Here is a 13,876-nt window from a genome sequence, read left to right as displayed (position 1 = left end):
CAGTCCCTGAGGAGAACAGACTGGAAGCAGCCCCGTTGGGAAGGCCCATACCAGGTTCTGTTAACCTCTCTGGGATATTCGGGACGGTAGCGTCCCACCTCAACAACAGCCAGTGAAAGTGCAGGGCGCCAAATTCAAAACAACAGAAATCCCATAATTAAAATTCCTCAAGCATACAAGTATTTCACACCATTTTAAAGATAAACTTGTTGTATAAAAAAATAAGTTTTTTTTTTTTAAATGGCTGTCCTGTGAAGTCGTGACCTAGGCCTAATTTCCTGAAACGGATCACATATCAAAAGTAAGTAATTGTTAAGCGTGTCTAGCGTAGGCGAAGTCAGGTGCAGGAGAGCAGAGTGTAGCAAACAGGCGCACTTTATTTCCGTTCCAAAATAGACAGCACAAAAACATGTAAGTGCCAAAACTACAGAAAATAACAACAGTAATGCACCTGAACAAACCACGTAACAATAAACAATTACACACAAAGACATGATGGGATACAGAGAGTTCAATACATGTAGATTGATTGGGGAAATGCAAACCAGGTGTGTATGGAACAAGACAAGACAAATGAAAAATGGAGTGGCGATGGCTAGAAAGCCGGTGATGTCGATCGCCGAACGCCGCCCGAACAAGGAGAGGAGCCGACTTCGGCCGAAGTCGTGACAGTCATTGCTTATAGGGAAAATACGAGCAGAAGAGCTCATGTAAACCAGGGAAATAATGCACTACCATGCCCTATGTCCCCCCCAAAACCACACAACCCTCCCCTATTTTGGACCTATTTTGGACCACCCCTCCCCCTGTAAATGTCGATCTGTCCCTAAACGCTAATTCTTCTTTGTAAATGATGTGTTATAAATTATGTCTGAGTGTTTGTATTTGTATTTATTATGGATCCCCATTGGTACTCTTCCTGGGGTTCAGCAAAATTAATTAAGGCAGCTTATACAATTTTAAAAACATTACAATACATTCACAGATTTCACAACACACTGTGTGCCCTCAGGCCCCTACTCCACCACTACCACATATCTACAGTACTAAATCCATGTGTATGTGTGTCACAACCTGATCTGTTTCACCTGTCTTTGTGCTTGTCTCCACCCCCCTCCAGGTGTCGCCCATCTTCCTCATTATCCCCTGGGTATTTATACCTGTGTTCTCTGTTTGTCTGTTGCCAGTTAGTTTTGTTCGTCAAGCCTACCAGCAGTTTCCGCTTGCTCCTGTCTTTTTCTAATTCCTGTTTTCTAGTTTTCCCGGTTTTAACCATTCTGCCTGCCCTGACCCTGAGCCTGACACTGTCTGCCATTCTGTACCTTGTCACACCATCCTGGATTACTGACCTCTGCCTGCCCTTTGACCCCGAGACTGCATCTGTACCTTATGGACTCTGATTGGATTACTGACCTCTGCCTGCCCTGACCCCGAGACTGCATGCCCATCTGTACCTTATGGACTCTGATCTGGATTACTGACCTCTGCCTGCCCTTTGACCTGTTGTATTTCCTCCTGTTCTAGTAATAAACTTTTGTTACTTTGACACTGTCAGCATCTGGGTCTCCTGAAACATGATAACGTGTGTGTATAGTGCGTGTGTGTGTGTGTGTGTGTGTGTGTGTGTGTGTGTGTGTGTGTGTGTGTGTGTGTGTGTGTGTGTGTGTGTGTGTGTGTGTGTGTGTGTGTGTGTGTGTGTCTATGTTTGTGTTGCTTCACAGTCCCCGCTGTTCCATAAGGTGTATTTGTATCTGTTTTTTAAATCTGATTCTTCTGCTGCATCAGTTACTTGATGTGGAATAGAGTTCCATGTAGTCATGGCTCTATGTAGTACTGTGCGCCTCCCATAGTCTGGTCTGTACTTGGGGACTGTGAAGAGACCTCTGGTGTCACGTTGTGGGGTGTCGTGTCATTGACATTATTAAAACTGAAGACTTATTTATCAAATAGCTCTCTGCAATTATTATTACGTGATTAAACTGATTAATCATGTAACTGTAATTAACTAGGAAGTCGGGGCACCAAGGAAAATATTCAGATTATAAAGTTATACATTTCCTAATATAACTTTCAGATCTTTTAATATCTGATCAATTAGTCTTCGAATTAATGAATTATTATTTACCTCACGTCAGTCTCATTCCAAACGTCGTAAATTGTTGGTTATCTGCACGAACCCAGTCTTCACTATGAGTCATATTTATTTACTAACTAAATCATTCACAGAAATGCATCACACAAACAAACAAAATAGATGTTTACAAATAAATGATAGGGGGATGTGCCCTAGTGGGCTAAACCGGTATGGCGGCTTGTTAGACAGAGTGATAATTATAACAATTGAAATGCTAATCCTTTGCACATAAACGCTCACTCATTCGGGAACAATTGCAATCAATATATATATTTACGCTCAGTGTGTCGTCGGGATCTCTGCTGAGAAGTTTGTTCCTGTTGGAGAGTTTCCGTTCTCTCTCTCTCTGTCGTGGTTAGAATGGATAGTTCAGAGTGACATTCATTCATGTCGTTATAGAATAGATGTTTCGACGGTTGTCGGTCTTCGTGTTCAATGATACCGAATTCCTAGCTGCAGACTGGAAATTAAAATCAAAGACTTGTTCTTATTCTGTCGGTATCGATAGTCTAAGAGTTCAACCACGTGGTTAAAAGATTCAGCCATCTACTCAAACCTTAGGTTTATGGTCTCTACTCAAACCTTAGGTTTATGGTCTCTACTCAAACCTTAGGTTTATGGTCTCTACTCAAACCTTAGGTTTATGGTCTCTACTCAAACCTTAGGTTTATGGTCTCTACTCAAACCTTAGGTTTATGGTCTCTACTCAAACCTTAGGTTTATGGTCTCTACTCAAACGTTAGGTTTATGGTCTCTACTCAAACCTTGGGTTTATGGTCTCTACTCAAACCTTAGGTTTATGGTCTCTACTCAAACCTCAGGTTTATGGTCTCCTCTCAAACCTTAGGTTTATGGTCTCTACTCAAACCTCAGGTTTATGGTCTCCTCTCAAACCTCAGGTTTATGGTCTCCTCTCAAACCTTGGCCCTCTCGTTATCGAGGTAAGCTGGTCTCCTCTCAAACCTTGGCCCTCTCGTTATCGAGGTAAGCTGGTCTGCAACCTTTAGCCATCTCGTTATCGAGGTCTGGTGATAGAAAACCCAGGTGGGGGTTTTATTCAGAACATCGAAAAGGGCCGTCTCATGAAGTCAGGTCCTCTCTGTGCCCCTGGGGGCGTGCCAATGACTTAGTGAAACTTTTTTAGGGAATTGGAGTTTCCTTCATTAAACAGTACAAAATCACATCACACAATTTCACAAACAGTAACATCCTCACTCATTCATCTTACACAACAATTAGATGTAAACCTCATATATCTGAGGCTATTATATAAACAGTGCTATGGTAATGTGGCCGCACTGTCTTTCATGAGTTTTACAAAATTGTACCAAATGGACCAGTTCGTAGCTGGATTCTTCACCGATCTTTTATACCTTCTCCGGAACATAAATGTTGTTCGGTTCTCCAGTTCTGTGAGGTGGAAGAAGTTCCTTTGTTCTCTCTATGAAACTCACTCTGTCTCTATACTGTGGCCATGAGGAGATAATCTACTCCAGGAATTTACGACCTCTCTGACCACAGCAGCCTGGTTGTAGGAGACAGAGAGAGGGGGATGGTGCTGGCTGTACCCAAAGAGGGCAATGTCATGACAGGGGTATGCATGGGTGTCCGAGTTGTGTGCCAGTAGTTCAAACAGACAGTTCGGTGCATTCAACATGTCAACACTTACAAGTAGTGATAAAGTCAATCTCTCCTCCTCTTTGAGCCAGGAGAGATTGACATGAATATTATTAATATTAGCTCTCCGTGTACATCCAAGGGCCAGCCGTGCTGCTCTGTTCTGAATCATTTGCAATTTTCCTAAGTCTAGACTCTATACGTATAGAGGGAGGGGACTCTATACGTATAGAGGGAGGGGACTCTACATATAGAGGGAGGGGACTCTATACGTATAGAGGGAGGGGACTCTATACATATAGAGGGAGGGGACTCTATACGTATAGAGGGAGGGGACTCTACATATAGAGGGAGGGGACTCTATACGTATAGAGGGAGGGGACTCTATACGTATAGAGGGAGGGGACTCTATACGTATAGAGGGAGGGGACTCTATACATATAGAGGGAGGGGACTCTATACATATAGAGGGAGGGGACTCTATACGTATAGAGGGAGGGGACTCTATACATATAGAGGGAGGGGACTCTATACATATAGAGGGAGGGGACTCTATACATATAGAGGGAGGGGACTCTACATATAGAGGGAGGGGACTCTATACGTATAGAGGGAGGGGACTCTATACATATAGAGGGAGGGGACTCTATACATATAGAGGGAGGGGACTCTATACATATAGAGGGAGGGGACTCTATACATATAGAGGGAGGGGACTCTATACGTATAGAGGGAGGGGACTCTATACGTATAGAGGGAGGGGACTCTATACATATAGAGGGAGGGGACTCTATACATATAGAGGGAGGGGACTCTATACATATAGAGGGAGGGGACTCTATACATATAGAGGGAGGGGACTCTATACATATAGAGGGAGGGGACTCTATACATATAGAGGGAGGGGACTCTATACATATAGAGGGAGGGGACTCTATACGTATAGAGGGAGGGGACTCTATACGTATAGAGGGAGGGGACTCTATACATATAGAGGGAGGGGACTCTATACATATAGAGGGAGGGGACTCTATACATATAGAGGGAGGGGACTCTATACATATAGAGGGAGGGGACTCTATACATATAGAGGGAGGGGACTCTATACATATAGAGGGAGGGGACTCTATACGTTATGCAAAGACAGAATCCTATAAAGGCAGGACTCTGTAATATAAGAATTGAGTCTCTTTCCATGGAGGGGCTCGGCTCTGTTACGTTTGTGATAGGGTCCTTCCATGGAGGAGCTCATTTTTGCTACTTTATATTAAAGTCTATATTGAATTCACAAGTTCTTGTAGGAGTGTTATATTTCTGAAACAATTCTCCACGACAAGGTTTAGTGAATGATTTGTTTAAATACAATGCTTTTAGTTTTAGAAATATTTAGGGCTAATTTATTCCTTGCCACCCACTCTGAAACGAACTGCAACTCTTTAAGTGTTGCAGTCATTTCAGTCGCTGTAGTAGTTGACGTGTATAGTGTTGAGTCATCCGCATACATAGACACTCTGGCTTTACTCAAAGCCAGTGGCATGTCATCAGTAAAGATTGAAATGAGCAAGGGGCCTAAACAGCTACCCTGGCGAATTCCTGATCCTACCTGGATTATGTTGGAGAGGCTTCTATTAAAGAGCACCCTCTGTGTTCTGTTAGACGAGTAACTCTTTATCCACATTATAGCAGGGGGTGTAAAGCCATAACACAAGTTTTTCCAGCAGCAGACTATGATCGATAATGTCAAAAGCCACACTGAAGTCTAAAAAGACAGCCCTCACAATAGTTGTATCAATTTTATCATGTACCTCTGGCAAAAAAATAATCCAAAAAATAATCCAAAAAATCTTAAAACTGCATTGTTGGTTAAGGGCTTGTAAGTAAGGTCTACAACCTGTTGTATTTGGCAGATGTGACAAATACAATTTGATTTGATTTATCAGTAAAAAAATAATAATAATACAGGAAAATCCATGTATACTTTTAAGTATATTTTAGCAATTCCATTTACTTTTTGTACTTAAGTACATTTAAAACCAAATCATTTTAGACTTTTACTCAAGTAGTATTTTACTGGGTAACTTTCACTTTTACTTGAGTAACTTTCTATTAGGGTATCTTTACTTTTACTACAGTATGACAATTGGGTACTTTTCCCACCACTGGGAAAACATAAACTGGTAAACTGGCCGTTGACTATGAGGGTAACGTCGATCAAAAGTTTAATGCAATAACCTTGCAGATGTTACACTATAACACATTCACGCCATATTTGACTAAACCACCCACGAGGTAAGTTGCAAATTTCCCTTTGTGTGGAGGCGAGTCTAGTCATAGCATAGATATAAGGTTCCACATGTAGTATTTCTGGTTAGGCTGCTGTAAAGTTTAGTTATACTTCCTCCCTGTGATCTGCCTGCAAACTGTTGGACAAAGGTACAACGGTAAGTTAACCATTTTATTACTCTGTTGTCATGTTCATATTCACACCATAAAATTATCGCTCATGTGATCTAAATTAAAACCAGCAATGTCCATTTATGGACAAGCATACATTTCCTATAATGGATGTTGTTGCCTCGCCTACTGTACATTTTAAACAACTTGGTGTGTATAACTTGTTGAAATTAAAATGTTGTTTGATTTTGTAATTAATTATGTTCAAAAACATGTGATATTATTATATAAGGAAATATTACATGTGTTATGTTATTTCGTTTTGCTATGAAATGGCCTGTCATTATGGATGGAATTATCATGATAACTAATAGTTTTTCACATTGATGTTTCTTTCCATATAGGGGACTATAGACAGTGGAATTTACTACTTGGTTTCTTGTCGGTTGAAAAACGTCGTCATCACATTTACTGGGAAGTGACAGCAGAATAGCACACAGACCGCAGAAGGGGACTTCCACAGACTCGCCTTTGATCAGAGAGATTTCTGAAGGGTGAGTCACTGGTCTAACGCCAGGAGGACAGGGACTTAACAGTAGTATTTAACCAGTATTCAGGCAGGGTTCCCCATCTGGCTCTGTTGTGACTGTAATATTTACATATTATCCCCTGTAACCACGTAGCTAGTTAGCAGTTGTGGATAACAACAACGCCATTTAGCTACACAGACAACACCAGCTAACGTTAGCTAGCTATAGTTAGCTAACTCTCGTTGAAAAAGTTTCACCATCTCAGACAATTAATACATGTTTCTGCACCACATCTACAATGTGAAATCACAGCAGATCCTAAAGGTTGTACTGGAGGGGAAATTAACTCGTTGAATAAAGCAATGTGACTTCGTGCTCCATATAATACAATGCAATTTTAGCCTAACTTGACTGTGCTAGCTAGCTGACTACCACTGTAGCAAGTCAGCCTGCTATATTTCAACATATTTTAAAATATACGCGGTGTGTGCGTGTAGGCAACATTATACCTGGTCTGAGGAAACACTACATTAATGGTATGATAAAATCGTTACTGTGTAGCTATATGTCCTTGTCTAGGACCGATTCATTTCCTCCAATTCAAAAGCAGGAAGTCCTGAACCTGCCACACCTGCTGTCGTCTGAATATGTTGAACCACGTAGCTATGTAATGCATTAATTACAGGGGAAATCAACCAGTAGGACACATTCTATTAATGCGATGTTCCTCTGTCTCTCCCCTACAAGCCGCGACACCTGCTGTTGTATAAATATGGAATTAGTTGTATGTAATTTAGCTGTAATTTGGATCCAGGAAGTGTAGCCGCTGCCTCTGCACCAGCTAATTGTTGATCCTAATAAATACTACTACTATAACATTCTACTAATGTGATATTTCTGTCTCCCCTACAGGTGTTATCGACATTTATGCAGTAAAGGAGGACAACTTTTATTCTCCCATTAAACCTTTCTCTCAGACAAGAGTTATTTCTTTGTCTGGTTAATCTCTGCTGCCATGGAGACATAAACAACCCCAGGAGGGGTGTTCCACTCAGGGGAGAGGGTTGGCCAGCCATACCCAGGGCTGTGTGTGTGTGTGTGTGTGTGTGTGTGTGTGTGTGTGTGTGTGTGTGTGTGTGTGTGTGTGTGTGTGTGTGTGTGTGTGTGTGTGTGTGTGTGTGTGTGTGTGTGTGTGTGTTCTGTTCAGTTCAGTTCATATTCACCAAGCGGACAGAGTAGTGTGGCCTAGTCTGGATGTACAGACAGACAGACAGACAGACACTTCTCTGTGGCTCAGACATGACTGACGACTTGCTTTTTATAAAATCATCTGCTAAATGGCATATCATATATTATTATAAGGTGTTCTGGCATATTGTGATATTTTTATGACAAGGTGTTCTGGCATATTGTGATATATTATTATTATGACAGAAGGTGTTCTGGCATATTGTGATATATTATTATTATGACAGAAGGTGTTCTGGCATATTGTGATATATTATTATTATGACAGAAGGTGTTCTGGCATATTGTGATATATTATTATTATGACAGAAGGTGTTCTGGCATATTGTGATATATTATTATTATGACAGAAGGTGTTCTGGCATATTGTGATATATTATTATTATGACAGAAGGTGTTCTGGCATATTGTGATATATTATGACAGAAGGTTGGCAGTTTCTCTTCTTTAGGTTGTTAGTCAGATCAGTTCGGAAACCTTCGGTTTAATTTCCAGGCTGATGTGTGAGATGACGGGAAACCCATACTGTTTCCATCAATCACGTGTGCGTGTGCGTGTGCGTGTGCGTGTGTGTGTGTGTGTGTCTGTGTCTGTGTGTGTGTTCCCTGGGTTACTCATCCCTCTCTCCCTGAGGAGAATGGCCCTTCCTTTTCTCTAATTCTACAAACTCTTCATCAAAAAAACTCCATCTAGAAGCTAAATCTAGACTCTAATACCTGTATATCTAGATTCTAGGCTGTCTATATCTAGACTGTCTACCCTATTTGTAAATGGACACCCTGGTCCATCTCCAGAACAGCCCGTTCCTCATTGGTCTGTGTCGAAACGGAGCCCCAGTTGACCTGCAGTATGACAACTCCTCAGGTAGGCCTCACACAGACACAAACACGTTAGACACAAGGAATCCTGTACAGAATAAATATATTCCAAAACATGCATTTTGTTTGCAAGAAGACACTGAAGAAAAACTGCAAAAAATGTGGCAAATTAATCAACGTTATGTCCTTAATACAAAGCGTTATGTTTTGGGGAAAATCCAACAACACATCACTGAGTACCACTTCATATTTTCAAGCATTGTGGTGGCTGCATCATGTTATGGGTATGCTTGTCATCAGCATGGACTAGGGAATGGCGCAGCGGTCTAAGGCACTGTATCGCAGTGCTAGAGGGGTCACTACAGACCCTGGTTCGATCCCTGGCTGTATCACAACTGGCCGTGATCGGGAGTCCCATAGGGTGGCGCACAATTTGCCCAGCGTCGTCTGGGTGAGGGGAGGTTTTGGCCTGGGGGGCTTTACTTGGCTCATCGCGCTCTAGCGACTCCTTGTGGAGGACCGGGCGCCTGCAGGCTGACCTCGGTCGTCAGGTAGGCCGTCATTGTAAATAAGAATTTTTTGTTAACTGACTTGCCTATTTTAAATAAAGTAAAATACAAATTGGCTGGATTAACGTTGGCAGGCGCCTCATTCTTTTGAAGCTGACACCAGTGGACATGTGGACATTAGAAACATGGAAATATCTGTAGGACGCATGGGACTAGTGACTGAAACATATTTGTTCTCATCAACGTATGACTCTGTCAAAAGACTGCTATTGTGAATCACTAATCTAACTTTGACTTGGGGAATTCCTGTGGGTGGGATGGGAACTGTTTTGTCTTGTTCGTCTGGTCACTCTTTCCTGTGTCTAGGCGTACCTGTTTTGTGTACTGTACCTTTCTTAAAAATAATACAAACAAACACTTGAACACAACAAAGAAAAGACCCGGGTCGCAAAAAATGAAAAAAAGTATCTGGACACCTGCTAGTTGAACATCTCATTCCAAAGTCATGGACATTAATATGGAGTTGGTCCCCTTTCTGCTGCTTTAAAACAGCCTCCACTCTTCTGGGAAGTCATTAATATGGAGTTGGTCCCCCTTCTGCTGCTATAACAGCCTCCACTCTTCTGGGAAGTCATTAATATGGAGTTGGTCCCCCTTCTGCTGCTATAACAGCCTCCACTCTTCTGGGAAGTCATTAATATGGAGTTGGTCCCCCTTCTGCTGCTATAACAGCCTCCACTCTTCTGGGAAGTCATTAATATGGAGTTGGTCCCCCTTCTGCTGCTATAACAGCCTCCACTCTTCTGGGAAGTCATTAATATGGAGTTGGTCCCCCTCCTGCTGCTATAACAACCTCCACTCTTCTGGGAAGTCATTAATATGGAGTTGGTCCCCCTTCTGCTGCTATAACAGCCTCCACTCTTCTGGGAAGGCTTTAATATGGAGTTGGTCCCCCTTCTGCTGCTATAACAGCCTCCACTCTTCTGGGAAGTCATTAATATGGAGTTGGTCCCCCTTCTGCTGCTATAACAGCCTCCACTCTTCTGGGAAGGCTTTAATATGGAGTTGGTCCCCCTCCTGCTGCTATAACAGCCTCCACTCTTCTGGGAAGGCTTTAATATGGAGTTGGTCCCCCTCCTGCTGCTATAACAGCCTCCACTCTTCTGGGAAGTCATTAATATGGAGTTGGTCCCCCTTCTGCTGCTATAACAGCCTCCACTCTTCTGGGAAGGCTTTAATATGGAGTTGGTCCCCCTCCTGCTGCTATAACAGCCTCCACTCTTCTGGGAAGGCTTTAATATGGAGTTGGTCCCCCTTCTGCTGCTATAACAGCCTCCACTCTTCTGGGAAGTCATTAATATGGAGTTGGTCCCCCTCCTGCTGCTATAACAACCTCCACTCTTCTGGGAAGTCATTAATATGGAGTTGGTCCCCCTTCTGCTGCTATAACAGCCTCCACTCTTCTGGGAAGGCTTTAATATGGAGTTGGTCCCCCTTCTGCTGTTATAACAGCCTCCACTCTTCTGGGAAGTCATTAATATGGAGTTGGTCCCCCTCCTGCTGCTATAACAGCCTCCACTCTTCTGGGAAGTCATTAATATGGAGTTGGTCCCCCTTCTGCTGCTATAACAGCCTCCACTCTTCTGGGAAGTCATTAATATGGAGTTGGTCCCCCTCCTGCTGCTATAACAGCCTCCACTCTTCTGGGAAGTCATTAATATGGAGTTGGTCCCCCTTCTGCTGCTATAACAGCCTCCACTCTTCTGGGAAGTCATTAATATGGAGTTGGTCCCCCTTCTGCTGCTATAACAGCCTCCACTCTTCTGGGAAGTCATTAATATGGAGTTGGTCCCCCTCCTGCTGCTATAACAACCTCCACTCTTCTGGGAAGTCATTAATATGGAGTTGGTCCCCCTTCTGCTGCTATAACAGCCTCCACTCTTCTGGGAAGGCTTTAATATGGAGTTGGTCCCCCTTCTGCTGCTATAACAGCCTCCACTCTTCTGGGAAGTCATTAATATGGAGTTGGTCCCCCTTCTGCTGCTATAACAGCCTCCACTCTTCTGGGAAGGCTTTAATATGGAGTTGGTCCCCCTCCTGCTGCTATAACAGCCTCCACTCTTCTGGGAAGGCTTTAATATGGAGTTGGTCCCCCTCCTGCTGCTATAACAGCCTCCACTCTTCTGGGAAGTCATTAATATGGAGTTGGTCCCCCCCTTTGCTGCTATAACAGCCTCCACTCTTCTGGGAAGGCTTTAATATGGAGTTGGTCCCCCTTCTGCTGCTATAACAGCCTCCACTCTTCTGGGAAGTCATTAATATGGAGTTGGTCCCCCTCCTGCTGCTATAACAACCTCCACTCTTCTGGGAAGTCATTAATATGGAGTTGGTCCCCCTTCTGCTGCTATAACAGCCTCCACTCTTCTGGGAAGGCTTTAATATGGAGTTGGTCCCCCTTCTGCTGTTATAACAGCCTCCACTCTTCTGGGAAGTCATTAATATGGAGTTGGTCCCCCTCCTGCTGCTATAACAGCCTCCACTCTTCTGGGAAGTCATTAATATGGAGTTGGTCCCCCTTCTGCTGCTATAACAGCCTCCACTCTTCTGGGAAGTCATTAATATGGAGTTGGTCCCCCTCCTGCTGCTATAACAGCCTCCACTCTTCTGGGAAGTCATTAATATGGAGTTGGTCCCCCTTCTGCTGCTATAACAGCCTCCACTCTTCTGGGAAGGCTTTAATATGGAGTTGGTCCCCCTCCTGCTGCTATAACAGCCTCCACTCTTCTGGGAAGGCTTTAATATGGAGTTGGTCCCCCTCCTGCTGCTATAACAGCCTCCACTCTTCTGGGAAGGCATTAATATGGAGTTGGTCCCCCTTCTGCTGCTATAACAGCCTCCACTCTTCTGGGAAGGCTTTAATATGGAGTTGGTCCCCCTTCTGCTGCTATAACAGCCTCCACTCTTCTGGGAAGGCTTTAATATGGAGTTGGTCCCCCTTCTGCTGCTATAACAGCCTCCACTCTTCTGGGAAGGCTTTAATATGGAGTTGGTCCCCCTTCTGCTGCTATAACAGCCTCCACTCTTCTGGGAAGGCTTTAATATGGAGTTGGTCCCCCTTCTGCTGCTATAACAGCCTCCACTCTTCTGGGAAGGCTTTAATATGGAGTTGGTCCCCCTTCTGCTGCTATAACAGCCTCCACTCTTCTGGGAAGGCTTTAATATGGAGTTGGTCCCCCTTCTGCTGCTATAACAGCCTCCACTCTTCTGGGAAGGCTTTAATATGGAGTTGGTCCCCCTTCTGCTGCTATAACAGCCTCCACTCTTCTGGGAAGGCTTTAATATGGAGTTGGTCCCCCTCCTGCTGCTATAACAGCCTCCACTCTTCTGGGAAGTCATTAATATGGAGTTGGTCCCCCTTCTGCTGCTATAACAGACTCCACTCTTCTGGGAAGGCTTTAATATGGAGTTGGTCCCCCTCCTGCTGCTATAACAGCCTCCACTCTTCTGGGAAGGCTTTAATATGGAGTTGGTCCCCCTTCTGCTGCTATAACAGCCTCCTCTCTTCTGGGAAGGCTTTAATATGGAGTTGGTCCCCCTCCTGCTGCTATAACAGCCTCCACTCTTCTGGGAAGGCTTTAATATGGAGTTGGTCCCCCTTCTGCTGCTATAACAGCCTCCTCTCTTCTGGGAAGGCTTTAATATGGAGTTGGTCCCCCTCCTGCTGCTATAACAGCCTCCACTCTTCTGGGAAGGCTTTAATATGGAGTTGGTCCCCCTCCTGCTGCTATAACAGCCTCCACTCTTCTGGGAAGTCATTAATATGGAGTTGGTCCCCCTCCTGCTGCTATAACAGCCTCCACTCTTCTGGGAAGTCATTAATATGGAGTTGGTCCCCCTCCTGCTGCTATAACAGCCTCCACTCTTCTGGGAAGTCATTAATATGGAGTTGGTCCCCCTCCTGCTGCTATAACAGCCTCCACTCTTCTGGGAAGTCATTAATTAATATGGAGTTGGTCCCCCTCCTGCTGCTATAACAGCCTCCACTCTTCTGGGAAGTCATTAATATGGAGTTGGTCCCCCTCCTGCTGCTATAACAGCCTCCACTCTTCTGGGAAGTCATTAATATGGAGTTGGTCCCCCTCCTGCTGCTATAACAGCCTCCACTCTTCTGGGAAGGCTTTAATATGGAGTTGGTCCCCCCCTTTGCTGCTATAACAGCCTCCACTCTTCTGGGAAGGCTTTAATATGGAGTTGGTCCCCCCCTTTGCTGCTATAACAGCCTCCACTCTTCTGGGAAGTCATTAATATGGAGTTGGTCCCCCTCCTGCTGCTATAACAGCCTCCACTCTTCTGGGAAGGCTTTAATATGGAGTTGGTCCCCCCCTTTGCTGCTATAACAGCCTCCACTCTTCTGGGAAGTCATTAATATGGAGTTGGTCCCCCTCCTGCTGCTATAACAGCCTCCACTCTTCTGGGAAGTCATTAATATGGAGTTGGTCCCCCTCCTGCTGCTATAACAGCCTCCACTCTTCTGGGAAGGCTTTAATATGGAGTTGGTCCCCCCCTTTGCTGCTATAACAGCCTCCACTCTTCTGGGAAGGCTTTAATATGGAGTTGGTCCCCCCC

General features: G+C 44.1%; 1 protein-coding gene across 3 annotated transcripts in view; it reads left to right on the top strand.

Annotated features, from left to right (window-relative positions):
- The first annotated feature begins 6,042 nt into the window (after positions 1 to 6,042).
- The window catches only part of birc2 (baculoviral IAP repeat containing 2), a 46,219-nt gene continuing 38,385 nt past the window's right edge, over positions 6,043 to 13,876 (top strand). The window contains exons 1-3 of one of the 3 annotated variants that reach the window (XM_071362917.1): positions 6,043 to 6,192; positions 6,550 to 6,699; positions 7,588 to 8,787. In XM_071362917.1, coding sequence (XP_071219018.1) covers positions 8,694 to 8,787 — 94 coding nt within the window. In that variant the 5' untranslated portion in view covers positions 6,043 to 6,192; positions 6,550 to 6,699; positions 7,588 to 8,693. The remainder of the gene's footprint in view (positions 6,193 to 6,549; positions 6,700 to 7,587; positions 8,788 to 13,876) is intronic. The other 2 variants (XM_071362915.1, XM_071362916.1) reach the window with 2 other exon arrangements.

Source organism: Salvelinus alpinus, chromosome 24 (genome assembly GCF_045679555.1).
Source record: "Salvelinus alpinus chromosome 24, SLU_Salpinus.1, whole genome shotgun sequence".
Classification (NCBI taxonomy): Eukaryota; Metazoa; Chordata; class Actinopteri; order Salmoniformes; family Salmonidae; genus Salvelinus; species Salvelinus alpinus.
The sequence above is the reverse complement of the archived record's forward strand: the minus strand, read 5'-3'. Positions and strand labels throughout refer to the sequence as shown.